This window comes from Cyphellophora europaea, assembly GCF_000365145.1.
Source record: "Cyphellophora europaea CBS 101466 unplaced genomic scaffold supercont1.8, whole genome shotgun sequence".
NCBI lineage: Eukaryota > Fungi > Ascomycota > Eurotiomycetes > Chaetothyriales > Cyphellophoraceae > Cyphellophora > Cyphellophora europaea.
The window spans coordinates 965,048-991,789 of NW_008481814.1; the positions used below are offsets into that span (position 1 = coordinate 965,048).

Consider the following 26,742-nt stretch of genomic DNA (forward strand, 5'->3'; position numbering starts at 1 on the left):
GTCCGCGATCAGACCTCAACGCCGACCCTGCCAACGACTTCGATTTCCTTCTTGACAAAGACATCCTCCACAGACCTGCGACGGCAAGCATAGATCACGATCGTTCTGGCAACATCGAACCCCTCCTCACCTCCAGTATGACCAGCATGCCCACGTTGCAAGGCTTTGGACCGATCTCAACCAACCGACAATCTCGACGACCGTCAGACCCACATTCGAGTCATTCAGCCCCTACAGCGTTTGCCAGTATGCTGTCTTTGCAAGACGTCGAGGCAGACGACATGGTCCCCGGAGAGAGAAACGAGCCATGGATGGGCATTGGCGCGCTCGCAGCCCCGACAATCCAACGAAAGCACAACCTCGAAGCGTCACCACTCAATGGGGCCCTCTTGTCGACAAACGGTACCGATATCGCCATGCCACACTGGCCAAACGACGACACATTCTTTCCAGGTCACATGCAAACGCAGCCCTGGACGTACCAGAACCAATTCGACCCCTCGACTTTCAGCGCCTTCAGCGCCGACAACAACAACGCCTTCTCCTTCGACAGCCAGCCTTTCGACCTGCTCGCCTCCTCTGACTTCGACACCCCTTTCCACGCCGCGCCTCTTCCCGCACCTCCCGTCGACCCCTACCACAACACGCTCTCCCACGTGTCCACCGGCACGGGCCCCACCACGCTCCTCGACTCCGACGAGCACGGTCGCCGAGACACCCGGCGCGACGACGAACTCCTGTCTCTCCGCGCCCAGAACGTCTCGTACCGCGAGATCAAGGAGAAGCACGGCTTCAAGGAGGCCGAGTCCACCCTTCGGGGTCGGTACCGGACCTTGACCAAGAACAAGGACGACCGCGTCCGGAAGCCGGCTTGGAAGCCTGAGGACGTAAGTATCGCCCTTTCTTTTTCCCCCCAAGCACCAAGGGGGTCGCTGAAAAATGCCGGGCGGCCTCCCTGGCCACTCAGCCGCGACCTATCGGGCCTGCCCTGTTGTGCCCTCGAGGAGTCCTCCCCTTGATTTCGTCGACCCTTCCAAAGTTCGTTCTTCTTTTTTAGTTTCCTTGACTGATATCTGTTGTAAATATAGGTCCAGATCCTCGTCGCCGCCGTACACAGCTACGCGCAGGCCAACGACCTGCCCGACAAGGTGACGTGGGTCGACGGCATGGGCTTCCTGTCGGACGATAGCGCCGTGGGCAAGATCGCCTGGAAGAAGGTGGCGGAGATGATGGCGGGCATGGGCTGCTACCATTACGGCAATGCGACGGTCAAGAAGAAGTACGTGCAGCTGAGGCAGGAGATGCTGCAGGGAGGGAGTGGAGGTGGTGGTGGTGGTGGTGGTGGATGAGGTTTGTGTTTTGTGTTTTCTTTTATCGTGGGTTGAAGAAAGCTGAAGGTCTAGCACGGTTGTTTGTGGCTAGGCTGTGTACTTCTCATGGAGCGCTGTTGCGCAATTGCGCATGTCAGCGCGGTGATTTAGTGGACGCGGCATGTCAGGAACTTGGTTGAGATGTGACTAGAAGCACAGCACGGCACGGCACGGCACGGCACAGAAGTGTACGATACGACGGCATAGATCAGGAGACTGTGGTGCACAGCACACCACACCTGTAACAACAGTAATGACAATGGGCATAGAGCTGTGCCAAATACCGCCGTAAACCTCCTCATTTACACACAATGCTCCTCGGATGTGCACAATAGCTTGCCTCGCCTCTAACAAAGCCTGTCTACTTTCACGGCATGGCACAGTACACTCAGGATGCAGCACGAGAAGGCTCCGGAAGTGCTAAGCATAACGCCAGACTCCAGCCATGGGAGGTTTTGATGTATCAATCAATCAAGCAGTCAGTCAGTCCCTCTCATTCAGAAATCGATGGCTCGTTAGTTGACCTCGACCTTATCCTTAAATGATCCCGTGTAGTATTTGATTGTCCACTTCTGCGAATTTTGGACTGTGTCCATCCGCTTCTCGGTTTCCGAATGGCTCTTCTCGCCCGAGACTTTGCCATCAAGTTTCCCTTCAACCTGTGCAAGGCCTTTCGCCCACTTCTTGAGAAACCCCAACAGTGCCTCACCGGCCTCCACTTTGATACCTAACCCGATCTCGCCGCCTAGCTTCCATCCGTCATTGATTACCGTGGATAGTTCCGAGCCCGTTGATTCGTTAACCTCCACGGACTCGAAAAGCGCGCGGGCGGTGGCTATCACCGACCCATTCGAATCTAGCAACTTGTCGTCGATCTGCAACAGAAGTGACTTCTCGATCCAGTCCGGCTTCGCTGGTGTGTCAAAGCCGTCGTAGATGAAGCCCTTAACCCGCAGCTCATAAAGGCTACCACTGCGCCCAAGTGTCCGTGGAAAGGGGAATCTGACAATCCCCGCTTCAGCCAGTCGAGACTCTCCACTGGCTAGCTCAACGAGTCGGTTCTCTTTGTTGTCGACACGAGTCTGGCCCAAGAAGCACCACCACTGGCCAGCCAATGGTTTGTCATCGAATCCGAGCAGGCGCACCGTCAATCCATACATTCTCTCTGTCGGCCCGGGAGACCGACCACCAGGAAGTCTGCGAGTACGTTTCTTGACACCGTCCCTCTTCTCCTCCGGGCTGATGTTCCCTTTCTTCTCCTCCTCTTCCAGCACTTTGGTGACCTCTCTACATTCCTTCGGAGTGATATCGTCGCTGTTTCTCGGTTGAATGGGAGGTACTCCATTGGATTCCGCATGGATATCCTTTGCGATCTGGCTGATTGACTCAGGGTCTTTAATCAAACCCTTGTTAACGGAGCGCTCCAGTGAAGCCAACTTGCGATCTGCATCCCCGGTCGCCGCTGCCTTGCTCGCCATTTCGGCCATTTTTAGTGCTGCCGCCTGGTTCAGAGCGTTCGTTGCAAGCCCAGAAGCTGTGTCCAGCCCTTGGGCTGCCAGCGTTTGGGTCCCTGCCAGGCCAGCCATGTCTCGGAACGCGTTAGCATTACCGACAGCGCCGAAAATTCCTCCAAAACCCTGTGCTGGAGGCGCGGGATTGGCATTCTGGAGATTGATGAGTGTATCCGGAAGTTTGGTCGGCGTTGTCCCAGTATTCGGGTCTCCTCGGCGAGAGGTGAGCAGGTTGGGGTCGATGGTGCCGAGCTCGGGATCTGGATTGTTCAATGCCCAATCGAGGCTTCCGTAATGTTCCTCAAGAGCTTCGCACTCATCCATGAGAGTCTGTGCATACAATCCGTCGGTTGGCAAGCTGATATGCATCGGATCAGTAGGCGGTCCGCTTGTTCGATACCAATTGTCAAGCTGCTCGGCGGTCTGCAATTCAGGCGTACCCAGAAAGCATCCGGCCGATACTCGAAATATGAGAGAATTGCCAGCCACGCCAATCGGGTTCTTGTCGACAATGCTCGCGATACTGGTCGGTGGTTGAAATTTCGGTACATAGAAGCCATCTAGGAGCATGAAAAGCCGGTCACGATCCATATACCACCATATCATCCGATGATAGTATTCGACATGCTCGTTCAGGTGTTGCAACAGCTCAACAGTGTCGTGAACCAATTCGATTCGGAGGTTCTGGGTTTCAAAGAGTGTCAGAGGTGACTGCAGAGCAGCACCGTTCCGGTCAACCGCCCCACTCGTTGAATCAACCAGATCATTGGCACCCTGACTCAGGGAAATGGAACGAGTCAGATGATCAGTCTGATAGGTGTATTTGATGCTCCTAACATTGGCAATAGAGCCTGGCAGAAGATCGCTGGAAGCCTGAATGACAAGCGTGGTCAATTTTGCCCGGGTAAGGTTCATACTGCTCGTGTCCACCTGAAAGTCTACCCGGACTTGTCTGCCAAAAGCATAAGGCGTGGCTAACGTGAAGTCAGCTTCCAGGTTCTGATTGTCGATGCCCAAGAGCTCCAAGGTATTGCACCATTTAGCTGCGATGCCTGGGGCGTATCTGCGCTGAAACTCGGATTCGCGGCCTGCTTCGACTACCGCTGCCAAAGATTGCCATGTCGCTTTCGCTGGTAGTCCCAAGAAGGGCGTCAGCGCGGTCCAGGCGCTTTGGTTGAAGGCTCCATGCTCGTTGTCGCTGGGTTGGGCAATACCAAGTTCAATGTACACAGATCCATACATGGAGCGTATTGTGTGATCAGCACGGCGACCTGCTGGAATGGTGGACCCCTGAAACCCGGAGAGTACGTCACGGAGATATGCCATTGCGTGGTTGAAACGTCTGAGTATGTCATCATCAATTGCTCCACGGGCGAAGCGGCAACTTACCTGTCTTTCAGCACCTGACGGATGGTTTCCCTCCAACGATAGATTCGTGCCATGGTGAAAGGTTTCATCGTGAAAGGAACAAACAGACATTCTCTTACCCCAGCAAACTCGGTATCCACTCGTTGATGCCTCAATATGTTGTGGTATATGACGGTCAGGCTGTGCGCATAGTTGATGTTTCGGATGACCTCGACCGTCCCAGTCACATCCTCATCCTGAGTTACTTCCTGCACCACTGTGCTTTCGAATTTCCGGACGGACTCTCCATGCCGTTGGATAGCGTCTCGCCATTGACTTTCCTCTTTCGCTGTTGCATTTCTGCCCCCGGACTGCTCGCTGCTGGAAGTCGCAAAGGACGCAGCTGCGCCACCACCTACGGCGACAGGGAGCTGACCCAGGATGCCCCCGGCAGCGAAGGCTGCGGCTTTGACGCTGCTGTCCGAACTGCCCTGAGCCCACTCGCTAAGATTCGCAGCTACTGCATTCTCGTAAGATGATTCGTGGTTCACAGAATCCGCGACGGTTTCTTGAAAGTCCTGGGCTTCCACTCTAGAAGCACTCTCTCTTCTCGCCCAGGAGATTTTCTGAATACCTGCAACAATCAGAAAGAACGACTCTCAAGATCACACCATACAACTTACGCCTCGTTTGACGAGGTGCTAGAGTCAGAGTCTTCGCCACACCACCTAGACTATAGCCATTGCTTCGAGTACGGACACGGAACTCTAGTACGTGTCCTCTGGCAACAGTAGTGGCTTGGTACCTAATACTTTCGCCGTTCCACTGCAGAGGCTGTGCGGCACTCATCTCGATACGTTCATGAGTCAGCTTGCTCCAATGCGCTTGCAGGTCTTCCGGGGGATGATCAATGTACGTGGCCAGCCCTTTACTGAAATTGGTGAATATCCCCCTGCCGTTCAGAATAGCAGGAGGCGCAACGAAGACCGGCGCCACGGCAGCAGCTCTCATGGATACTCGTGGCGGGTGGCTAGAAGATGTGGTAGATGCTGAAGAGGTGGCACTCTCCCTGATAGCCTCCAGCATCTCTTCGGGAGGGTCGAAGTCCAGCTGTGCAGGCTCCTCGAGTTTGGCCGTTGCTTCAGCTGAGATAACGGGCGCCTCGATTCGGAGGATAGAGAAGAACGATCTTTCGGACAGTATCCTCTGAGGGTTGCTGAACGGTCGGCAGAAAGCTCCAGGATCTTCAGTATAGATATCGGGGTTCGCTGCGAGTTCTGCAGCCGAAACGTTAAGCGGGACTCTGTTTCTCCCTTGTATCACTGGCTGGTGGCTTGAAGACGCTGGGATTTGGCTGCTAGTAACGAGGCTGCCAGTACCATTTTGTTGTTCTGGTGTTTTGGGGCGAGGCAGGAAGATTGAGCGTGTCTTGTCAATCGACTGGTCGAGAGCCTCGATTACAATTCCCAAAAAGGGGGACTGTATGCCCCCACCAAACAACATCCATGCCCATGCGTTCCATGGGCCTGGTTTGAAAGTTGCTGTGAACCTGCCATCGACGGCCACCCGCATGAGCTCCCAATTCAAGGCCAAGATAGCCCCAGGCACGTCAGACTCTAGTGTCTTTGATGCTGTGGAAAGTTTCGACTGCGCTTTCCATAACTCGTCGAATCCAGAACCTGCCCATTGTTTTGGGGCCGCATCTAGGTCCCAAGGTGCTCTTTCATTTGCGGAAGTCGGTCTGCCGGGGGGAAGGTCAGTGAAGCGGATTGGAACGACCAGCAGCTGAGCGAGTGAAAAGTTGATGGGCTGTATCGACGGATTCAGTGATACAAGTCGGGCCCGTCGTTTGATGTCACCTGGGACAACCTGGGGTTGCGGTGGAACAGTCTTAATAAGCTCAACTTCGTCCTCCTCCACTTTAAGAGTTCTCTCCAGAATATCTTGAGGAATAGTTCCATCTGTGTTTCCAGCTGGAGGCTTCTCTTCCCTCAGAACGACCTTCTTTCGTACCACAGGCCGGCCGTCTGCGTGGAGGAAATTGACTTGCACCGGCTCATCGATATCAACATTTTCCAGAAGAACAACCTTCTGAAACTTCCCGTCTACAGTATACCTCTGGGCATCATGAATTAGTAGCGGAGGCTGTGGTGATGTTGAATCGCCGGGTGTGCTAGGTTCTCCAGCTTCATCGCCTGAGTTTGCAACGAATTGTCGTCTGAAGATGACATCAAAGATGAAGTTTCTCGAACCCGATTGTTCGTCTCCAATATTTTTCTCTGGTGCGATAGTCAGCTTGACCTTGCGAAGGGTAGCGTTCGTTGCCATTATTGACGAAGCCAGACACGGGTTGGGTGGATTGAATCGGTTGTCGGTGCTTTATGTCCTGTCCTGTGGTGGACGAGCATGGACTGGAGCTGGTAACACATATATAGGTGACGATGCATCCTTTTTTAGACATCCTCCGACATTTTTGGTGAGTCTCCTGACCGGTGAGCATGGCATCTGCTGGGCCCTCGTACACACTATGTTCCACAGCGTCCTGGCGCAGGAAGGCATGCCAGCAGCTGAGGCGGTGTCGACGCGCGAGGCTTTCGGGTTTCGAGGCTCATTGTCCTAGCCTGTAGCATTTCGAGTTGGGCTGCAGTGCAGGAAGGCCAAGAGGATTGGTACGAGACTGTACAGTAGTGAGAGAGAGGACAATGCGGAGGACGATATGTCGTGCCGCCATTGGCTTGGCAGCTGAAATCGATACGATGAGATACATGGTATGCTGCAAAGCTTGAGAGACAGCACTCGTTCAAAGAGGAGGCCGGACGCTTGAGTTGGATTTTAGTAAGCTGAGCTTGTCGTATTCCGTAGAACTATTGCTGAGATATGAGTAGGGCAGGAGCGACCTTGCGGAAAAAAGCGAATCCAATTGCCATCACTGCCACACCAAGCCCGAAGCGGCCTCCCTCCCAGATTTGCGTAGACGCAGTCAAAGAGAGGAAGGACCTACCTCCCAGGTCCTCCCCGTGGCCGGTCTGATGTGTCAACTTGTTCACCATACTGGATGAAATGTCAAAAATGGTCTGCAATGACTTCGAATGCCACATTGTTGGCGGCGCGTCAGCTTCTGTATTCAGTGGCACACCTGCCAGTGACACGCTCCATCGTGTCGCTCTCATGATGATATTCGAGTCTGTTACCTTCACTCTTCCTGAGGCAGATAAAGCTCTTGCAGCCTACCTCGTGAAGAACATGATGCTACCGTCTGTGTTGAAGGCTGAGCCCCTCAAGCCACTGCCGGCGATGATTTGCCAAAGCAATGGTCATTTGAAACGGACCACCCAGCATCTGATGCGCCATTTGACACCTCATACAACCACACCGATGTCTTGTGCCATCCGCCAACAGAAAAGAACATCAGATCATGCAAGACACCGAGATGCGGTCAAGACAGCCCCTCGAAGGTATACATGACAGACGCGGAGGCGCTCGAACCCCACGAGGCGCCATGAAAACAGGGGTAGATCCCTGCCACCCAGACGTCATGCTTGTGCAGTTGCTCATATGACGCTCCAGCTAACAAGGAAATGCGATTATTCTTTAATTTACAGCATTCTGCACAGCCTCGAAGCAAGCAATCTCACTGAAAGCAGGACAAAATTCCTACCGTTAACCAGGATCAGCTGTAGTCAACGTTGGACGCACTCTTTCAAGGCCAAACGTGCGCCATGCCCGAAGAACCTGGCGGTAGCGTAGGCGGCATCAAACTACCCACGGAAGAGGACCTCAAAAATCTCCCCAATGATGAACGCCTGCGACAAGCCGCCGAAGTCGCGGGTCAAGCAGCCTCCGCTGAAGGTCTCGTCAACAGCCTGAAGAAGAAGGCGGCCGCCATCACGAATCCCAAAGAACGCGAGCGGATATTGACAGAGGCCTACAACAACGAAGTCAAAGCAAAGGGCTTGAGTAAAAAGGCCAAGATACTGCAGAGTGGCGGATTCCAGGGTGTCGTGGCTGGCGGCGGCATCGGGGCCGCCACGGGCGTCGGACTGGGCACCGCCGTTGGTACGCTGGTTGGAACCGCAGCCACCATACCAACGACACTGGTGGGCGGACTAGTCGGCGGGGGCGTCGGCCTGTTCCACGGCCCGTGGATCAAATTCGGCGGCAAGGACGGCAAGGAGGAAGTCGTGCAGGTACCGCAGGAGTCGATCGACAACGGCGCGGTGCTGGTCGACGACAAGACCGGCAACGTCACCGTCAAGGATCCCGCCGCGCTCAAGGACGCCGCGGCCGCGGCAGAGCAAGCTGCGAAGGTCTCGGCGGCTGCGCAGAAAGACCACCAGCCTGAGGAGAAGCGCAAGCCGAAGAAGCTCGAGATCCGGTCGAACAAGCAGGGTGGTGCTGCCGATAAGGCGGCTCCTTCGCCTCCGACCGCCAATGGGGACAAGGGGGAGAAGAAGAAGCCGAAGAAGCTGGAGGTGCGGTCGAAGAGCTCGACTCCTGCGTCGTGACGACGGCTTTCAGAGTTGAGCGGGGGATCAAGACCCTTTCCACATCACGAGCGTTCAGCATTTGTTGCAGTTATTGCATGAGATTTTCTGCATTTCAACGTATTCTTGCGCACCTTACACGTCTCCTCTAAAAGCGATCTCAGCATGGTTGGTTGGGGCGACTTCGTCAATACGTGCAAAATCTCTGTTTCAGGGCAGTTGGTGTTTAAGGCGTTTGGCAAAGTCTACCGCCAACGACCCAGGTCGGTGGCCAGGGAAGAAATCCACTTGCGCTCAACAAGCCTCACTCTTAAGCCTCACCGGTACTCATGGTACTCACGGACGACCCTCACATGCGAATGATGATGATCCCGGCGCCGACGCTCCCGCTCCCGCTCCCGCTCCCTCTCCCACTCCCTCCTCCCTCTCTCAGCATCACACCTCAAGCGCCGCACATCCCTCCTCTGCCTTGCCACCTCTCGCTCCCTCTCCCTAAGATCCCTCTCCAGGCACCTCCTCTCCCGCTCCACTTGCTCGCGCATCCTCTCCGCCTCAGCAGCAGCAGCAGCAGCAGCAGCACCACCCCCAACGATGCCAAGCTTGAGCTCGGGCTTGGACTTCACATTCAGCTTCAGCACCAGCAGCTCCTGCACCTGCTCCCTCAGCTCCTCCACGCCACTCCACACCCTGCTCCGCACCTCGACCGCCCAGTCACGCTTGACGTCCCACGCCCGCCCCTGCTCGCGCGACAGCACGTCGTCGACCACGCGCTTCACTCGCTCCGCCGCCACGCCAATCGTGACCTCCACAGCTTGGGCCTCGCGCCCCGCGGCTTCTAGCGCTCGGGTGTCTTCCCTGGCGAGGAAGGCCTGCTGCTGCTGCAGGCGCATGACGCGCTGCTCGAGCTGCGTGACGCGCGCGCTTAAAGTGGAGAGGTCGGAGAGGGTGCCAGTTACGAGGCCCAGGCGGGGGTGCGTGGGCGTGTAGTGCAGCGTGGTGAGGAGGAGGTCTTGCAGGGCGGTGAGGGAGGTGGTGAGTGTTGTTGAGTGGGTCTGGGCGCGGGTGAGGTGGGACAGGGCGGAGTTGGCGTCGCGGTGGGGATGTGGACTGGGGGATCTACGCTTGGCTCTGGGGGAGAGAGGTGGTGGATGCGCCGATTCAGGGCGTTGGTGTTGGTGCGCCGCGGGTGAAGGTGTGCGCGCTCGGTGGCTTGGGTTTGGTTTCGGACGGCGGGCCGATGGGCTACGGGCTCGTTCGGGAGAGGGAGACCTGTCACTGCCTCGTCGGCCAGCTTGTCCATTGCGTCGACGCGGAGGTGGGGTCCGGCTCCGACGAGGCTGGTCCCGCTCGTCACCAGCTCGCCGCCCTTGCGCATCGCGATGCTGGGCAGCAGCAGCACGACGCACCCGCTCCGCCGCCTCCTTTGTGGCACGATGCAAGTCATCATTAGCCTGCTCTCTAGCCCTCCGAGCGTCACGCCTTTCTTCGTCCGCAGCCGCGCGGTAAGCGCGCTCTTGGGGCTTGTCGACATGTTTGTGGTTCTGGGGAGCGTCAGCATTGCGATTGCGCCGGTGATCATAAGGTTGCTCCTTCTGCTGCTGGTGCTGGCGCCCAGGGTCTTCCCGCTTTGGGTCAGATGGTGTCGCAGGAGCGCTATGTCTGCGGGCACGAGCAGCCTTGGCTTCAGCTTTGGCTTCTCTCTTCTGCTCCTTACGGTATTCTTCAGCCGCCTCTGGGTCCGTCAACCTCTCGTAGGCCTTCTGAACTTCTTTGAACTTCTCGGCGGCAACTTCCGGATCCTCAGGATTCTTGTCTGGATGATACTGCAGGACCAGTTTTCTGTATGCTGCTTTGATAGCAGCTTCTGTGGCGTCTGAGCCGATGCCCAGAATCTCGTGTGGTGTTGGCATGCTTGTGCTTACCAAAGAAATTGAATTAGTTTCAGGGCTTTGACGCCGCAAGTTCGGGGTTAATGTGGTCAATATGTGGTGGAGAGTTGGGGGCAGTCTCATCGGAGCAACAATGGACAACAATAGGGCTTTGTCAAGGCGGGTATTCGCGCTTTATTCGAGGCCATTATTGTACAATGACATATTGAAGCTGCCTCCTTCTGGACTGGGTACCAGAACAAAGAGTTTGGCCCGTCCAGCCACGAGGGGGATGGACGAGCAGGTAGCATGAGGCACCCCAGGGTGACTCAAGCAATACTCTCGAACCGTTCTTGATCCGAGGGAGGATTAAATCCACCCAGCCAATAATTGTCCATGAGATGGGCACCGGCGGGCACAATCATGTATTTCTGTGGGCATTGAACCTGAGTTAGTCAAAAGTCGCGAAGTCCGGGGACTGCTTAGCCAAAGACCCGACTTGCGCTGCACGACCGATACGACTGTGTCGCTCTCATGACGAGTTGCTGCTAATGATGCTGCAATGGAACATGGGTTCGGCAGGGTCCGGATGCTGGGTAAACTTACAAAAGGAATATTGCCTTCAGTGAGCAGGCCAATATCGGTGATAAAAACACGATAGTCGGTGCTGTCTTCGGCAAATCTGGCGTCGACTTCATCTTGGAGGGCATTGTGCCTTTCTGCGATGCGCGCGGCCACCTGGCTGTCCCAGACACCTTCTCTCCTATTGCATGAGCGAAGAAGGCGCAAGGCCTCTTCGCGAAGCTGTGGGTTTCTTGCCCGATGGGCAATCTCAAAAAGGACGGGGACAACTCCAAGAGAAATGGAGAAGACTGGCGAAGGAGCAGAAGGTCTGATCGGCTGAGTGACGGCTTCGCCGAATGACGATGATTGCCATCCAGATTGCGACTGAAGAAACACCTCAGCAAGTTTGAGAATACCCATGATTTCAGGTTCGAAAGAGTCAACAGATGGTATTTGTTTGTCGAGTGAGTCAATAACGGTTCTCATGACCGATTGATAGATCTTGAGTAGCAGTAAGGCTTTATGCTGTTTGCCGTCGCTGCCGGTGATGATGGTGTCAATCCGACTGACTGCCTCATCCCACAAGTAGAACCAATCGCGAATAGCAGTAAATTCTGGTAGCAAAGGCTCTGGTACCTCGGCAGGCACGTAGACCATATGCTGACAGGCAGTATGGAAGCGGTCAGAAAACCCAATCATTTGGTTAAGCAGGATCTGAAGGTATCGCATGGCTTCTTCCACGTCGGAGAAATGGTCTGGCAGCGGTGGAAATTTTTGGGCCACGTCGGGGTAGACTCTGAAGATGCTCAGATCCTCAAGTTCCATGACCTGGGTTTGCAGTGCCAAAAATATGCTCGGGAGCATGTCGTCCGGAATGGCGGCTGAGCTTGGGTGACAGCCCTGCCGACCTCTGGCAATTATCCTCAGGCCGGACAAAGCATGCTGTAAAGACTGTTCGAAATCTCCCTTGAGGCCTTCTAGCGCACAGAACATGACACTGGTTAACAGTAAAGCATCGAAGGACTCGTCAGGTGCTGTAATTCGGATGGCGTTGCGAATCGACTTGTTGTAGTGGTGCATGCTGAAGTCAGAGAGCAGCGCTTGGGATGTGTCGGGGCTCGAAAAGTACTCGTGCATGCTACTGAGAGCAAAGATTCCATGACGCACCGCTGGTGAGCGCTCGGCGACTTGCAAGATGATTCGGGACCACAGTTCGGAACGAAAGGGACTTGGTATCTCTTCTGCCGAGCGATGCTGGAAGTGGTGCAGAGAACGGCGTTCAGACCGGGTGAGGCCAGGAAAAGGGGTAGGTTCTTTCTGCGCAGCATATACGACGAACTTGACTGGATCATCTGGCTTGACTGAGGGGTCGGTGTAGTGGCATGGTCGCTTCGCCTTGATGCATCTTTGGCAGTGTGGAAGGGCTTCATCACACTTGACGTGACGCAGTTTGCTATATTTATCGAGCAACATGAGTCAGTCGTCGAGGTCAAGATAGATATTGAAGATTCTGGCAGAAACTTGAGCACCTGGCATGAACATCAAGCTGGCTATGACGGTGCTGTTCCAACATCCCCCCTTGAGCGGTAGCCTGTGCGAGAATGTCGAGATAGCAACTTCCCTAGCTCGGAGCAAATAGGAGATCGAGGTACTTACCATGTACGGCAGCCGGCATGAGAGCGTGGTCCTTGGACTCGGAGGCCTTTGTTTGGGCGAACGACCATAGTCATTCTGGGCGGGTGCTAGGAGGTTGGCGGGGGACTTGTCCCAAAGGAGAATGATATTGCGCTGCTCATAGACAATTCTTGAGCACAGCGAAGGACTGAGCTGGCACTTCAGTATCGTCGAGCTTGTGGCCCCTTGAGGAATGTAGAAAGCCATGGCAGACTCTAAGTATAGCAGGAATCTAGAGCCAAATCAATGGTCACCATAACCCCTAAGATAGAGTTCAGGGTCAGCCTGGAGGTGAGTCCGCAATCTTGCGTGACAAAACATCGGTCCTCGTGCCATACGTATCGTGTATGCCCTACATTGAGTGACTCAGTCGAAACACAGGATCTGGCTAGCTAGAGAACACTGCCTCGATTGCAGTGACACCCTGCGACGAGGTGTAGGTAAAATTAGGTAAGGAGACAAGCCTCTGGCTCGTAGACGGTAGCCTCTTTAGGCAGCAGGCCGGGGCTTGGATAGGGGCGTGATTGGCCGCAATGAGTGATGCCTTGGCTATTTTTTTTTGCTTGAGTCTTTTAGGCGTCGTCCTCGTCCTTGGGGCCCAGCCCGAAGCTGCGCAGGTTGTCACAATACGATATGCCGTCAAAACAGCATACAACGATGCGCAGCAGACCCCAACTCTCCTCCGCGTCATCGCTGCAATATTGTCGCAAAGAAGCGACCTCCTCGTCCACTGGGGATTACTGACGACAGTGGGTTGCACCTGCCAGCCGATGCAACGGCCGTCAGCGAGGATGGTGGGCGGTGGGCGCGCCCTTACTTTGCACTGAAGCTTCCCGAAATGGTTGACTGTGACGCGTCACGCCTCCAGCTCGAGGGACCGGGCATTTATAAAAACCTTCCTTCCGGATATGGGACCAGCAACTAATAGAAGCTACAGCTGTGCTGAATTGCCGACTCTCAGGCTTGCGTTTTGATAGGATGAAGAACCTAGCTGGAGTCTTGTTGATTTCGACGGTGCGCATTTCCAACCCCCTCCTGCCGTCAATACGAAAAAAGCCGTTACGTATGCCCCGGAGTACTAGTACCCTTCTCCAGCAATTTTTTGCGCTGTAGCCCCCCAACGGACGAGCCACTCATCCACATTCTGGTGACCTCCGAGGAGACTTGTTTGCCAAACTAGACCGGGTTCTAGAAGACACAAAACCCAAGTGGACGGTAGCTCTGATTAACTCAGTTCCACCAAGGCGATTCCTAGAGTACATACTTTGGTTGCCACCAGTACGATCGAATCAATGGATCTCATCATTCGCTTGGATAACATGGAGTCCAGCCTTCCGTTGTCGATCCTTGACAAGAGATTAGGATTTCCATCAGCCTACACTCCTTGGATACTTCTCCTACGACGAAGCAGCGGCATAATCCCTCACTTCAAAGGGGACGAATAGCCAATAGGTTCCCCATGCTCTTCGCATCAAAGACCTCACGCCTCTGCCTCGGTTTCGGTCCCACCATCTCGATTTCAGCCTCGGTCTCAGTTTGAGATCCGCAGATAGCCCGTCTCATGTGGCGTCAGGTAATAGCACGGTCCATTGTGGAGCTTTTTCATCTCCTGCGTCACAGGCCAGCCGTACCCATCGAAGCCGCGGTTCAGCATGATATGCTTGGTGAGCCCGCACGTGCCAACCGCACTCATCGTGCCCTTCATCTGCAGGTGGCACTGACCGTGCCGTGCCACCTCTCCTGCCAGGTAATGGCAGTCGCCCTTCGGACGACCAAGCTTGTCACTGTTTTTGGTAAGTTAGCTGCTTTAGCGGTGCTGCACAGGAAACGTGGACGGAGCGCAGGGAGGCAGCTCACTCGAAGAGACCATTGCAGTGGATGAATTCGAAGCGGAGATTCTCGGTGTGGTTTGCGCGCGTGGGGGGCGTTGAGTCGTCTTTCCAGCACGTTGACGGTACGTTCGATGGGACATTGGTATGAAATCAAAAATGAGGTGTTGTTGAGACTGGTCGGCAAGTTGGGCGGCAAGTTGTGATAAGATATGCCTGTCGGAATGCGGCATTGCCTGGCGCTGCTACGACATGAGGAGCGACCAGGACACTGCTGACGAGCAACAGATTAGTGGGACGCATTATTTCAAGTTGGACGGCAGCCGGGGGACGAAGTCGTTGTATCGAAGAAGAAACCTGAGAATCAGCCATGTGGAATTCATTACCAAAAGCTGTGAGATGTTGTGACTGGAAGCTTTGACTCGGGCAGGTCCCGGTTCTCAGCCGATTGTGGATGTGGAGCGTCAAGTGTACCAGAATATCGACACAACTTCGTGCACTTTATAGCGAGCATGACGCCCATGCTCGTTAGCGGCCGCCCGATGCCTTGCAGCTTCGACATCCACAAGCTTTCCAACTAGGCCGCCAACAGACCTTCCTTCCAGACGTTCACCACGCCTTTGTTCTCCCACAACCTCTCCAGCTTCTCAGTCACATCCCCTTCAACGAGCACCAAATCCGCTCGTTTACCTTTCTCCACCGTGCCGCGGTCGTTGAAGCCTAGACGTCTCGCGCCTGCCTCGGTCGCGCTGCGCAATGCCTCTTCCGGGCTGAAGCCGCATTTCGCCACATACATAGCTATCTCCTGCCACAAGCTGGGACCGATGGCGGTTCCCTGGAGGCCGGCGATTGCGTCCGTCCCTGCGACGATGTCGATGCCTTCGGCTTTGAGGCGCTTGATCGTGGTGTACGCGTGGTCGATGGTGGCGCCTTCGGCCTTGGCCCCGAGGAAGGCGACCATGTTCTCGTGCTGGGCGTCGGTGATGAGGGATCTGGACTTGGCGATGCTGGCGAAGCGCTCCCGCCAATCCTGCTCTTCGCCTGTGAGGGACGTGAGGACCACGACTGTGGGGACTACAAAAGCGTTGGTCTTTTTGTAGAGCGAGATGATGCTCTCTGGCGGTGCTTGATCGATGAACGTGTGTGCCTGTGGACGTCAGTTTGGTTGTCGACATTGAGTCTGGAGACTTACTAGCCCATCAGCGCCGGACTTGAGGATGATCTCCGTGCTTTCGACGGCAGTGGCGTGGCCAACGACCGGCATGTCGTGTGAATGGGCCGCCTTGACCACGGCCGTTTGCAACTCGAGCGTGGCCACGGGGATGGAGTTGGTAGGGAAGGCGAGCGAGCAGCAATTCTCTTGCATTAATTTGATATAGTCGGCCCCGTTCTTCTTGTGATTGGCGACAAAGTCTGGCGCATTGTCCACGGTCAGTTTCGGCCAGGTGTCGACCTTGGCTTTCAGCTATGCTGATGTTAACACGGCGCTGCCTGGTGCTGTGTTATTTGGACCTTACTTCATCTGTGGGGTGATTTGCGAGCACAATTGGCTTTGGCCATCCTCCATCGATGGTGGCACCGTAATGTGCACTTTTGAGGCTCGACAAGGTCACCCTGCCCGCCTTTCCATCCTTTCTGGCTTTCTCAACTTCGCTGTCAATGCGCTTTTGATGATCATAGACTGTCTCCGGATCCGAGTGCATGCAACAAACAGTCGTGACGCCGCACTTGAGAGGGTCCGCGAGCACCGTTGCGATATTGGCGCCGGCAGGCAGATGTAGGCCATAGCTGTGAATGTGAGCGTCGATTAACCCCGGCAATAGGGTGTGTCCTCTGCCATCGATGACTGTCGCCCCGGTGGGATACTCGGCTGGCGGTGTGCCGGTTGACACTGATTCGATCAGGCCCGTGTTGGCATCGAATATGACAGTAGCGTCCTGGTGGGTTGCTTTCCCGTCGAAGAGGAGCACGTTGCGTACAACGGTTTGAGACATACTGAGTTCTTGTGGTGGGACTGTGCAAGCAGCTGTGCTGCTGGCGTGCAGTGACGGCGACTTCGAATGTCCCGCTACTCCTTGAAGTATGTGTGTTACTCGAGGCGAGCCCCGGTATAAGACGACGTTGAAACAATCAGGAGAGGAATATACAACAAGTCTTGGAGATGGCAAAAACTAACTGTGACATGAAGGAGCGATACCTCAGAGCTTCAGAAGGGGTTAGACCTGTCCGCGAAGTACACTTGCATCCGAGAGCTAATTAGGTATGATCGTGGAATGGAGGGCCTCATTAGAGCCGCAGATCATATGGTTGTCGCGGGGCCCAAAACTTCAGAAGCCAGCAGCTATGCTGAGCTATGCTGGGCTCGTGGCACTTTCACATCGCTAACTGTCTGGCTGTCGCACGATGCCGGTGGAGATGAAGCAATGACTCGAAGAATGGAATACTTACCTGGTATGTAGGCGGGATGCGGACGGCGGGGGAGCTGCGGGGAATCAGGACATTCTCCAGAAGCCAATGCAAACTTGGGTCCACGCGAGCCAGGACCTACAGATAGAGACGAGAAAGGTGGTAACCATCTCTTGCGATAATGTTTCTCTTGTTACACTCGTCGTCCAGAGACGGACATGCGGTACTGACTTAGACTCAAATCATTTCTGAATAGCATATCGAAGGATGTCATTTCATGCCTCTCTCTATCCATAATGCTTGTATTCAGTCAGACTGTGACAGAGCACCATCTCTAGCTCAGACTAACAGCGAAGACGCAGACATTGCTGTAATTGTCAGGCAGCCCTTGTGGCCAGATAGATACCGAACGCGTACTCTGGTACAGGGTTTGCAGCAGACGCGCCCGATCCCATGTCCTGCTCGCGTAGCCTTCCTCTTTGAGAATGTCTTCCCCAAGTTTGACCAGCCGATCGTTGAATGCTTCGTCCACAACCTGTAGCTTCTCTTCCCGTACACTTCCACCATTACAGATTTGGCGACTGCGCTTGCTCATACCCTCAAAGGATGGCTCACTCGCCTTCTCCTGCGTCTCCGCTGGCCGGAACGTATCGTGGATCCTATACCAACCGCTCACCCTCTCCTCCTGCCCAACCCATGTCGAAGAAGGATAAAAGAAAATCACAACACATTGCGCAAGTGCAAGACCTGCAAGATGACTTCCAACATAACCGCGAAAGCCATTTTCGCAAGCAGCTGGTCGCTCTCCAGCAGGACATGAATATGATCACGCACTCCGACCCCTACCTAGCTGAGTTGATCGAAGACTCTCCAGAAGAGCTGCTACGCATGGCCGAGCAGGCTGCTTCTGGCACCCCATATCAATCAGAATTGTCTTCGCTTGCGGGCAAATGGTATGCAGACTTCGTCCATGAAGTCAACAGTGCGAAAGAAGACAAAGAGCTCGCCCTTATTAACATCACAGTACGTCATCCACAACTATTTCCCTGCCACCGCGCTGACACAAATAGAATGTCCACGAACAGAAACTCGATCGCCTAAAATACGAGTGCGACTTTCGACTGCATCTCGCCGCCGAAGAGTTCGATCACATGACCAGCACCCTTCGCGAACGTCTCACCCAACAATTGTCATCCAAGAGGCACAGGCTCTTGAAGGAGAAAGAGCAGTTAGACATAGCAGATACCAATGCGCTATTGCTACATCCGAGCCAATTCACCATTACCAACCCTGCCAGTCCTGCCGGACAAACCAGTCGCAAAACCCGCACCACGCGCCGTGGTGAGCAGGATGACCTCAATGGCTACCACGATGTCGCCGGCAAGAGGAAGCGCAAATTCATGGACGACGATGTTGGCTCTCCCTCACGCAATGGCGCGTCCACCCCTGCTGGCCGTAGAGCAGCCGATGCGCTCAATCACCAGACTGCGCCACTGTATTCTATTAGCACTCTTTTCACCGAGAAAGAGCTCAACTTCCAGTCACACCAGGCCCAGATCGCGGCTCGCCACTTCTTCGCGACATCTCACAAGGAAGGCGAGACCAATGGCCGCAGCAAGCGTGTCAAAGATGATGGTGATGCCAAGTCTGCCGGCTCCAGTAACGACAGCGGCGATGAGGACGAGGAGCTCGAGGCACCCGGCATGGAACGAACGGCCAGCCAGAATGTCCATGTCACTCGTTCCACTCGCACCATCGGCGGTCTGGCCGGCCTCAACATTCTCAGCGATCTGGCAGAGAAAGCCTCGACAAGACCGGCACTGCCATACGCGACACTACACACCCATCAGCAGAAGTCTGGCACATTTCTACCTCAAGCAAGCCGTCTACTCGACTCCGAGATTGAAGAAGATCTCACCAAAATCACCCAGATCGAATCCCAACCTGGCGACCAGGTGGATAGGAAGGCGGTTGAGGAAGCGCTGGCTCCTCTCACCAAGAATCGCAGCAACCTCGCGCCTGACTGGCCGGTGTACATGGACGTGCATCTTCAGGCGTTCGACCCGCGTGCCTCATAGTGACATTGCCCGCCTGATCAGTGTACATGAGATACGAATGCAGAGTAATGAACAATCGGAGTTGATCAGACTTAGAGGGTGGCACCAATTCGGTTCAGCGACAATACAAATGGGTACGATATTTTACGACAGGATCACTTTCATGGATTCCTTCGATGGCAGCAGGCGAGACGATGTGTTGTGTCTCGCGAAATACATGGCGATCGGTGCAGGACCTTGAGTTACTCGACCTCCACGTGGCTAGCTTTGTGACCTGCGACCACAGCCTACACTAGATAGCTTCTACCAGGACAGTGTATCAATGCCAGAGAGATCTCAATTGAGGTCAATCTAGTCTCCCGAGTCCTTCATGCCCGTGTCTTATCTGGCTAAATGTCGAGTGGTGGTTCAGATGGTCCCGCGCGACCACTGCGCAAACGTAGCCTAGCTTCTGTACCTGGACTGACTGAGGAATGTTGCGGTGGCATTGCCGAAGCTTTACCCCCGGACACTTTCTAGTCGATCGACGTAACGCTGATGACATGTTCGGGGCTGCAAGCGTGAGGACCGAGTGGCCCCGGTTGCAACGCTGCCCTGGATCGCCGCCGCGGGATACCCGTTTAGAGCGTTTCCCCGTCTGTCGAGCTTGTCTCCCCGCACTTTTCCCTGCAAGCTGTCCCTACACCTAGCAAGAAAATTCAAGGTACACACATGTCACGGCACCCAGCCGAGGCCGCACAGCTCCGGCTCAATGCGTGGTCATAGGTAGTACTACTACCAAGCATGAACGATCGCGTGGAGCTCAAATACAGCTCACGGTAAGCTCAGCTGCACCTTGACCTATCCTTCCCTCGTCTCGCCGGCAATTCCAGCTCTCGTAGAACTGCTTCATTCCAAGGCAACAAGTATTCGTCGACCACAATGCGTGCCTTCTCCACCGTTGCAGTCGCTGCCGCCAGCTTTGTTGCTGCTGCGGTAGCTCAGAACGCGACGAGCACCGGGTCAAGCTCGATCCCAGAGTACACACTCCAGGCGGAGAACATTACCGCGAAATTAATTCCATACGGCGCGAGACTCACCTCGTTGGTCGTACAAGACCGCAACGGTGACGAACAAGACATTGCTGTCGGCTACGATGATCCGGATCAGTACCCGATTGATACAGAGACCAACCACACTTTCTTCGGTACGCAAATCATAGCTTTCTCAGAAGCCTACACTAACTTCCCCAGGTCCAGTAGTCGGTCGTTATGCAAACCGCATTCGCAACGGCACCTTCGAGCTCAACGGCCAGAACTATAGCATCCCCACCAATGAGAACGGCGGCCTCGACACTCTACATGGCGGGACAGTTGGCTACGATGCGCGCAACTGGACAGTCGTTACCAGCAACGACACATCGATCTCGTTCAGTCTGCTCGACACGGGATTCGAAGGCTTCCCTGGCACCGTTCTGACCATCGCCACCTACTCGGTCCTCTCTTATCCCTCAGGCCCACAGGGTGAGATGCGACCTCGTTTGACGGTCTCGCTCGTTTCCTCTGCCCTCGATGAGCCTACCCCAATCATGCTGTCCACCCACATCTACTGGAACCTCAATGCCTTCAAGTCGCAGACGGTTCTTAACGATACTACGCTGTGGATGCCATACTCTGATCGCTACGTCATGACTGATGGTATCCTGATCCCGACCGGTGAGATTGGTACAACCGCCTCCGAGCCTGGTCTCGACTTCACCGTGCCTAAGACTATCGGCGACGCTGTCGCGGACGCAGAGGGTCTGTGCGGTACCAATTGCACCGGCATCGACAATGCCTTCATCATCGACCGCCCTTCGTTCGTACCGGCCGAGACCAAAGTCAAAGTACTGAGCGTGTGGTCCGATATCACCGGTATTCAGCTGGATGTGTCCACCAACCAACAGGGTATACAGGTGTACACTTGCAATGGACAGAATGGTACCATCCCCGTAAAGCAGAGCCAACAGGACCGCAACAACGGCACCGACGATGCCGCTGGATACGTGGAGAAGTACGGCTGTGTTGTCATTGAGCCGCAGGCTTGGATCGATGGTATCAATCATCCCGAGTGGGGCGTAGACAAGTACGAGATCTTTTCTCCAGAGACGGGGCCGGCGGTGTGGTATACTAATTATGACTTCTCGACCTACTGAACAGAGTCGTCGCCATGGTCGAGGAGATCCGAGCAGACAATGATGCTACGAAGACAGCACGAATAAGAAAACCCGGAGAGACACACTACATTAGCCTCCCTATAGTCTTAATCCTACTGAAGTTCTGAAGGCCGTGGAGTCGTTCTAGAATGCTGGACGGTCTCAGTCACACCGATTCTCCGTAACATGCGATAATGGACTTTTGATAGAAGTGATGCTTCAAGGTCGAAGTATTTCGGTGCCAAGCCTGATTGCATCATTCCTTCCGTTTCCAGACGGTAAACAATCACCAGGCTTGGCAGGTTTTCGCGGACGCTTGAGACTCGACAACCACATCTGCGCCGGAACATCATCGTTACAGATAGCAGAAACATTCGCACCGCCGCTGCCACCACAAACTCCCGGACCTCCTCACGTAAACAGAATTGGCGGCAACCCGGGGTCTGGGTAACTTTGCCCAACTGCGCAGAGAATCACATTCCAAGATGCCTCGATCAATGTCCCAGGTCCACCAGTCCATCGAGGGCAGTAGTTCGCCCGACCCGCTCACAAACTCCTCAGAGTCTGGCAATACACTGCACTCAATATTGCGACCGAAGCGCAGATTGTCGTCCCCGCGCAAGACTCCTCTCAGCACCAGAAATGCCAACAGTCAGATGCCGGCAAGCTCACCAGCGCATTCGTACCTGGCCCCGAACTCACCATCTAAAGCCATTACAGAGCAGACTCTGAGTCCATGGAAGATTCGTGTCACGGTCGAAGCAGAGCCCGAAGACGGCGACGACCGCGCACAGATCTCTACACGAACATATCATGTGCCGCTCAAGCCGTGTTCCTCTCCAACTGAAACGAATGCGGTGCGTGGGAGAGGCAAGCAAGCGCAGTCTTCACCTGCTAGGAAGAAACGAAGCGGCACACCTGTTCGTGGGGCGCGGAATCGGCGAAAGAGTGTAACAGACCTCAATATCACAGTCCTTGGAGACGATGAGGATGAGGATGAATGGTCGCCAAATAAGAAGTCGTCAGCGAAGACTCATGGACGCTCGCGATCTGCCTCGCCTAGGAAAACGCAAACAAAATCCCGCGAAAGTACACCGGTGGTGGAGAATGTAGACGTGCATGACCCGGGAAGCTCGCTCCCTCCTAATGAACCGGACTTGTCCAGTGTACGGGAGATTGATCTCGATCGAGTGTCCGTCAGAGCACGTTCATACTCGACTAGAAAGAAGGAGACAGCCAGCCCAGATCCACAGACGTCCACAAAGCCTAGACCACAAGGTCGGATGAAGGCGACAAGAGACTTTTCCAACACCGGCGCTATAAGCTATCCGACCCCTTCGCCAACGCCCTCAGCTCCTGGAGAAGAGGCTGACGTAGATGGCGAGTCTATGGAAGGAGACGTTGGATATGACACAATCATTGAGAGTGAAGGATTCACCATGATTGACCTCGACTCTATTCCATCTGCACGGCAGTTTCTCAGCAGCCCTGACGAGCCATCTCAATCCGACGCGGCGGTCCGAAAATCGCATGACCGCGCTAGACAGTCGATTGGGGAGGTCGAGGCAATCCCGCAGCGGAAACAAGCGACACCATTGTCAGCTCGCCTGAGGACAGCATTCGAAGATACAGAACTCTCATCAAATGTCGCTTCATCACCACCGTCAGACAATAACTTCCTCCAAGTACAGTCTCATCGCCCTACTAATCTCCGAAAAGTCACACCTGACGTCTATTCTTCGCCAAAGCTACCCTCGCCACCCAGACAGTCGAAGAAGGATGTTTCCCCGGGAGCAGATACCTTGCCTCCAAGGCGAGTGGTCAAAGCTGGCAAAGCCCTTTGTGGTGCGCTTGCTGATCCAGAGATGGTTGATGAGAACCTTCAGCAGACCCCTAGCTCGACTAAAGACGGCTTTCTTCATGGTTTCAGTTCCGGCACAAAGCGCGAGCTCCGCGCTGGTCTCAGATTCGGCGAAGAGCTGGCAAAGAAATCCAGTACTGATGTGCCAGCCACGAATGTTGAATCGCGCACATCGCAGACAAATACGACACAGGGAACCCAAGTGTGGCGTGGCGAAACAGTTGTTCAGCATAGTCCGGTTGTGACAGACCTTGCGTCACAGACAAAGGACAGGCACAACGTTCCCAGCTCAGTTGCGAAACTGTCCAAGTCGCCGTTGTCCAATACCCAATTGAAGTGTCCGGAACTCGCAGACTACACGACCGAAACGCGGCAGCAAACACCTCAGAGCAAATCCCAGGAGAGCAACCCGCAACTACAGACCTCGAGAGAACGGCGACTTGAACATGAATGGCAGCTGGAGCGCGAGGCTGTCTCGCAGCAAATCGATCGTGCTACCCCTAGCAAGGTCATTGTCATCGACTCCTCTGATGATGAGGCCGACGTATGCCAAGACAATGTTAGGAGCCAAGATCAAGCAGATGAGCAGCTTCCAGTACCAGTTTCAGAAGATCATGAAGAAGGACGACGAGGAGGGCGCGAGACATGGGCGCAGGGCCATGGCCCTTCACGACCAGATCGTGCAGGCAGTCAAAAGCGAGAGCAACTTGACGAAACCCAACCTGTATCTACTCAAAGAATACCAGAGGCAAATCGAGAAGATTCAGAAGTGGATATCGTGGAGGACGAAGATCTAGTTGCCGATGAGACTGACATCTGGCTTCTTGAGGCGAAAGAGGGCTCCAGCTCACCACGGGAGGAGCATCAGCAGGCGTTGAGCAAGCCAAGACGCAGCTTGATACCCAGTCCATGGAAGAGAGGCGACGATGTAGCTGAGGCGAGTACAATGCTGTCGAATGGCGATCTCAGCGGTATGCTATGGCAACAACCCGTGGAAAACCGATTCGGCGCCGGTGAGCTTGCCCGACAGACCCAACGCATCAGCAAAGGCAAGTTCGACCTTGATCGCATGCTTTCCAGCCCTGTTAAGTTAGCGACCGTTGGACGGAGGAACCTTCAACTCCGAAGAGCTGATGAGCAACTGTCGTCTGATCCTGGCTCTACTTCAGAATCTGCCGAGAGTATCCTTGCTGAGGATCTGGAAGAGTCTGTATCCCATTCGTCAATGGCAAGCTCACCACCGCAACCTCGAACGATTCCAGTCAACTTCAACGATTCAACAATCGCGAATGAGGATGTCACGCCTCCGCCACTCTACAGGTCTTCACAAACGAGTAGTGATGAACCACGGCCCCCAACGCCTCGTTCTGCCCTCAAAGGAGGACGAGTCAGTGCTGGGCTAGAGGATCCAGAAACGTCGCCAATGAAACGTGTTATCTTCAACGAAAGATCGAGGTATCTGAGGGAAGATGGTGACGAAAGCACCATGAGCGCCAATTTGGACAGCCCTCCTGCCTTGCCCGCCCAACCCTACCATGCTTCTTTGCCAGAAGAAGAGATATCTGAAGAAGTGGTCGCCGAGAAGACACCCAAGGCGACAGAAAAGAATAGTAGCTGGGCTAGCTGGCTATGGCGAGGCAAGGTTGACAGCAGCAGTAGCGGTGCTAGCAGCCAACCTACTTCGGATGCTACTCCCACTATTCAAGAGTCCAGCAAAGTTGAAGAAGAGCTCAAAGCGGAAGAGGAGGAAGAGGAAGCTGAGTGGGTTTCGACCAAGACGACACTTTCCTCAGGCGTGCGAGTGCACGAAACTTCAACCAAGCCACTTAAAGCCCGTGTCTCGAAACCTCCTTCCTACCTTCTACCACCATCATATCCCTCGCTAGGGCGGACACAATACGGCCGATCCCATGCCGCGCCGCCTCTCGCCACCTCCGGCCACTTTACCAACGCCCACTTCCGCGTCCTCCACATTATTCACGGCAAGTCTCTGCGGCCCCGCTTCCACGCGCCCAAGACGGTGCGCCCGGAAATCCAAGCATTGCGCGGCATGAAACTCACCGTGGACGAGACCGAGGCCGGCATGGACGTCTTTGAGTGGACGGTGGGCGTGGAAGAGTGTCTCGTCCTGGAACGCTTCATGCAGGAGATCGAGTGGGGCTGGGTGCAGCACTGGTACCAGGGCAAAGCCGTGGAAGCATTGAAAGCCAAGGTCGCGAAGGGCGAGGCCGAGGCCGAAGCAGCAGAGGGAGAGGACTTGTGGACGGCGGAAATGCGCAAGGTGGGCTGGGTGTGGAAGCCGGAGGAAATCGCGAAGCATTTGGGCATGGTGGTCATTGGGGAGGTGGTGAGGCGGGAGGAGATGGAGATGGAGAGGGTGGCGAATCAGGCGATGAAGAGGGAGGCTTGAAGCGACGGCGGCTGCTGCTGCTGCTGCTGCTGCTGAGGGCGTGATACTTTGCTAACGAAGAAGCGTGTCTTTTGGAACAAATGTGTGAAATTTCAGCGTCGGCGTCTGGGTTTCGAGGTTGCTTGTGTTGTACATAGGTAGCTACATCTTCAGCTGTCCATTTCCATTTGAAGACTTTTGGTCAAACTTGTCACCACCTCCGCCACCAAATGACAATGGCCAGTCGTGCTATGCCGCTGTTGCAGCTTAAGGCACACGTCCATGCAGACCCCAAGCTGCCTGACTGACCATCTACCTGCCTATCTACCTGTCCGTCTGTCTCTTGCTTGTAGCCAGCCAGGGTACGACGGGTCCTCAACACGAAACACACCCGAGCCAAAAAGCGCGCGTCAACTCCTGCCTTCCTACCTTCCTACCTTCCTACCTTCCTACCTTCCTGCCTCAGGGGCGCCAGCCAGGGTTGATGCAGTGGCTGTGAATGGCATCATACATCATACATCATAACACTCGGGCCAGGTTCTTCTCATGGCGTGGTGTCTGGGTCTGTATTAGAGAGAGGGAAGGAGGGGGAAAGTAAGCGGGCGAGCTCTGGGGCCAGGACGGGACGGTGTGTGTGTACGGCTCAGAGGGTGTGTCATGTTACGAGGAGGACGGGTGGAAGGGGGGGAAGAGGGGAAAAGTCTATGCTGGCCAGAGGGTGGAGGCGACGGTGTCGGCGTCGGTGTCGGTGTTGGTGTCGGTGTTGGTGTCGGGCATATCTAGGACCGGTGCATGCACAGAAGCAAGTCAGAAAGCAATGTGAGGGCATCGGTGATCGGGGTTCATTCAGGCGTGTTGGAGGAACGGATTACAAGTCGATGAGGGAAAGCTCGTGAGTTTTCGGTACCGCGACGCCGATGGGCGAAGAGAGAGGGAAAGCACTCGACGCAGTTCATCACAAAGAGCCAGCATTCGTGTCAACATTGTCTAGACCGCGCATACAGAGGCAACAAATGTGAGTCTTGATTCAGGGTTCAGGAATGCTGATGTGCAGATGACGGGTCGATGAGAGAGAGGTTGTGAGTATTTGGTACGGTGACCAGAGTGGGTATGAGAACAGGAACAGGAACAGGAACAGGAACAGGAACAGGAACAGGAACAGGAACAGGAACAGGAACAGGAACAGGAACAGGAACAGGAACAGGAACA

General features: G+C 54.8%; 9 protein-coding genes across 9 annotated transcripts; 5 read left to right on the forward strand and 4 right to left on the reverse strand.

Annotated features, from left to right (window-relative positions):
- Nucleotides 1–137: 137 nt before the first annotated feature.
- Nucleotides 138–1,349, forward strand: HMPREF1541_08160 (uncharacterized protein; the record flags this gene model as incomplete). The annotated part of the gene is made up of 2 exons (XM_008722480.1): nt 138–887; nt 1,089–1,349. The coding sequence occupies 2 exons, from the start codon at nt 138–140 to the stop codon at nt 1,347–1,349; spliced, it is 1,011 nt and encodes a 336-aa protein (XP_008720702.1).
- Nucleotides 1,350–1,885: 536 nt separating this feature from the next.
- HMPREF1541_08161 (uncharacterized protein) lies at nt 1,886–6,556 on the reverse strand (the record flags this gene model as incomplete). Its single annotated transcript, XM_008722481.1, has 3 exons — nt 1,886–4,223; nt 4,271–4,862; nt 4,912–6,556. The coding sequence occupies 3 exons, from the start codon at nt 6,554–6,556 to the stop codon at nt 1,886–1,888; spliced, it is 4,575 nt and encodes a 1,524-aa protein (XP_008720703.1).
- A 1,391-nt stretch (nt 6,557–7,947) lies between these two features.
- On the forward strand, nt 7,948–8,733 carry HMPREF1541_08162 (uncharacterized protein; the record flags this gene model as incomplete). The annotated part of the gene is made up of 1 exon (XM_008722482.1): nt 7,948–8,733. The coding sequence occupies one exon, from the start codon at nt 7,948–7,950 to the stop codon at nt 8,731–8,733; it is 786 nt and encodes a 261-aa protein (XP_008720704.1).
- Nucleotides 8,734–9,029: 296 nt separating this feature from the next.
- Nucleotides 9,030–10,622, reverse strand: HMPREF1541_08163 (uncharacterized protein; the record flags this gene model as incomplete). The annotated part of the gene is made up of 1 exon (XM_008722483.1): nt 9,030–10,622. One exon carries the CDS (start codon nt 10,620–10,622, stop codon nt 9,030–9,032), a length of 1,593 nt encoding a protein of 530 aa, XP_008720705.1.
- Nucleotides 10,623–10,909: 287 nt separating this feature from the next.
- Nucleotides 10,910–12,617, reverse strand: HMPREF1541_08164 (uncharacterized protein; the record flags this gene model as incomplete). The annotated part of the gene is made up of 2 exons (XM_008722484.1): nt 10,910–11,026; nt 11,187–12,617. 2 exons carry the CDS (start codon nt 12,615–12,617, stop codon nt 10,910–10,912), a joined length of 1,548 nt encoding a protein of 515 aa, XP_008720706.1.
- A 2,607-nt stretch (nt 12,618–15,224) lies between these two features.
- On the reverse strand, nt 15,225–16,641 carry HMPREF1541_08165 (uncharacterized protein; the record flags this gene model as incomplete). The annotated part of the gene is made up of 3 exons (XM_008722485.1): nt 15,225–15,794; nt 15,840–16,112; nt 16,165–16,641. The coding sequence occupies 3 exons, from the start codon at nt 16,639–16,641 to the stop codon at nt 15,225–15,227; spliced, it is 1,320 nt and encodes a 439-aa protein (XP_008720707.1).
- Nucleotides 16,642–17,659: 1,018 nt separating this feature from the next.
- HMPREF1541_08166 (uncharacterized protein) lies at nt 17,660–19,131 on the forward strand (the record flags this gene model as incomplete). The annotated part of the gene is made up of 2 exons (XM_008722486.1): nt 17,660–18,076; nt 18,124–19,131. 2 exons carry the CDS (start codon nt 17,660–17,662, stop codon nt 19,129–19,131), a joined length of 1,425 nt encoding a protein of 474 aa, XP_008720708.1.
- A 900-nt stretch (nt 19,132–20,031) lies between these two features.
- Nucleotides 20,032–21,283, forward strand: HMPREF1541_08167 (uncharacterized protein; the record flags this gene model as incomplete). Its single annotated transcript, XM_008722487.1, has 2 exons — nt 20,032–20,296; nt 20,343–21,283. 2 exons carry the CDS (start codon nt 20,032–20,034, stop codon nt 21,281–21,283), a joined length of 1,206 nt encoding a protein of 401 aa, XP_008720709.1.
- A 485-nt stretch (nt 21,284–21,768) lies between these two features.
- Nucleotides 21,769–25,554, forward strand: HMPREF1541_08168 (uncharacterized protein; the record flags this gene model as incomplete). Its single annotated transcript, XM_008722488.1, has 1 exon — nt 21,769–25,554. The coding sequence occupies one exon, from the start codon at nt 21,769–21,771 to the stop codon at nt 25,552–25,554; it is 3,786 nt and encodes a 1,261-aa protein (XP_008720710.1).
- Nucleotides 25,555–26,742: the final 1,188 nt, after the last annotated feature.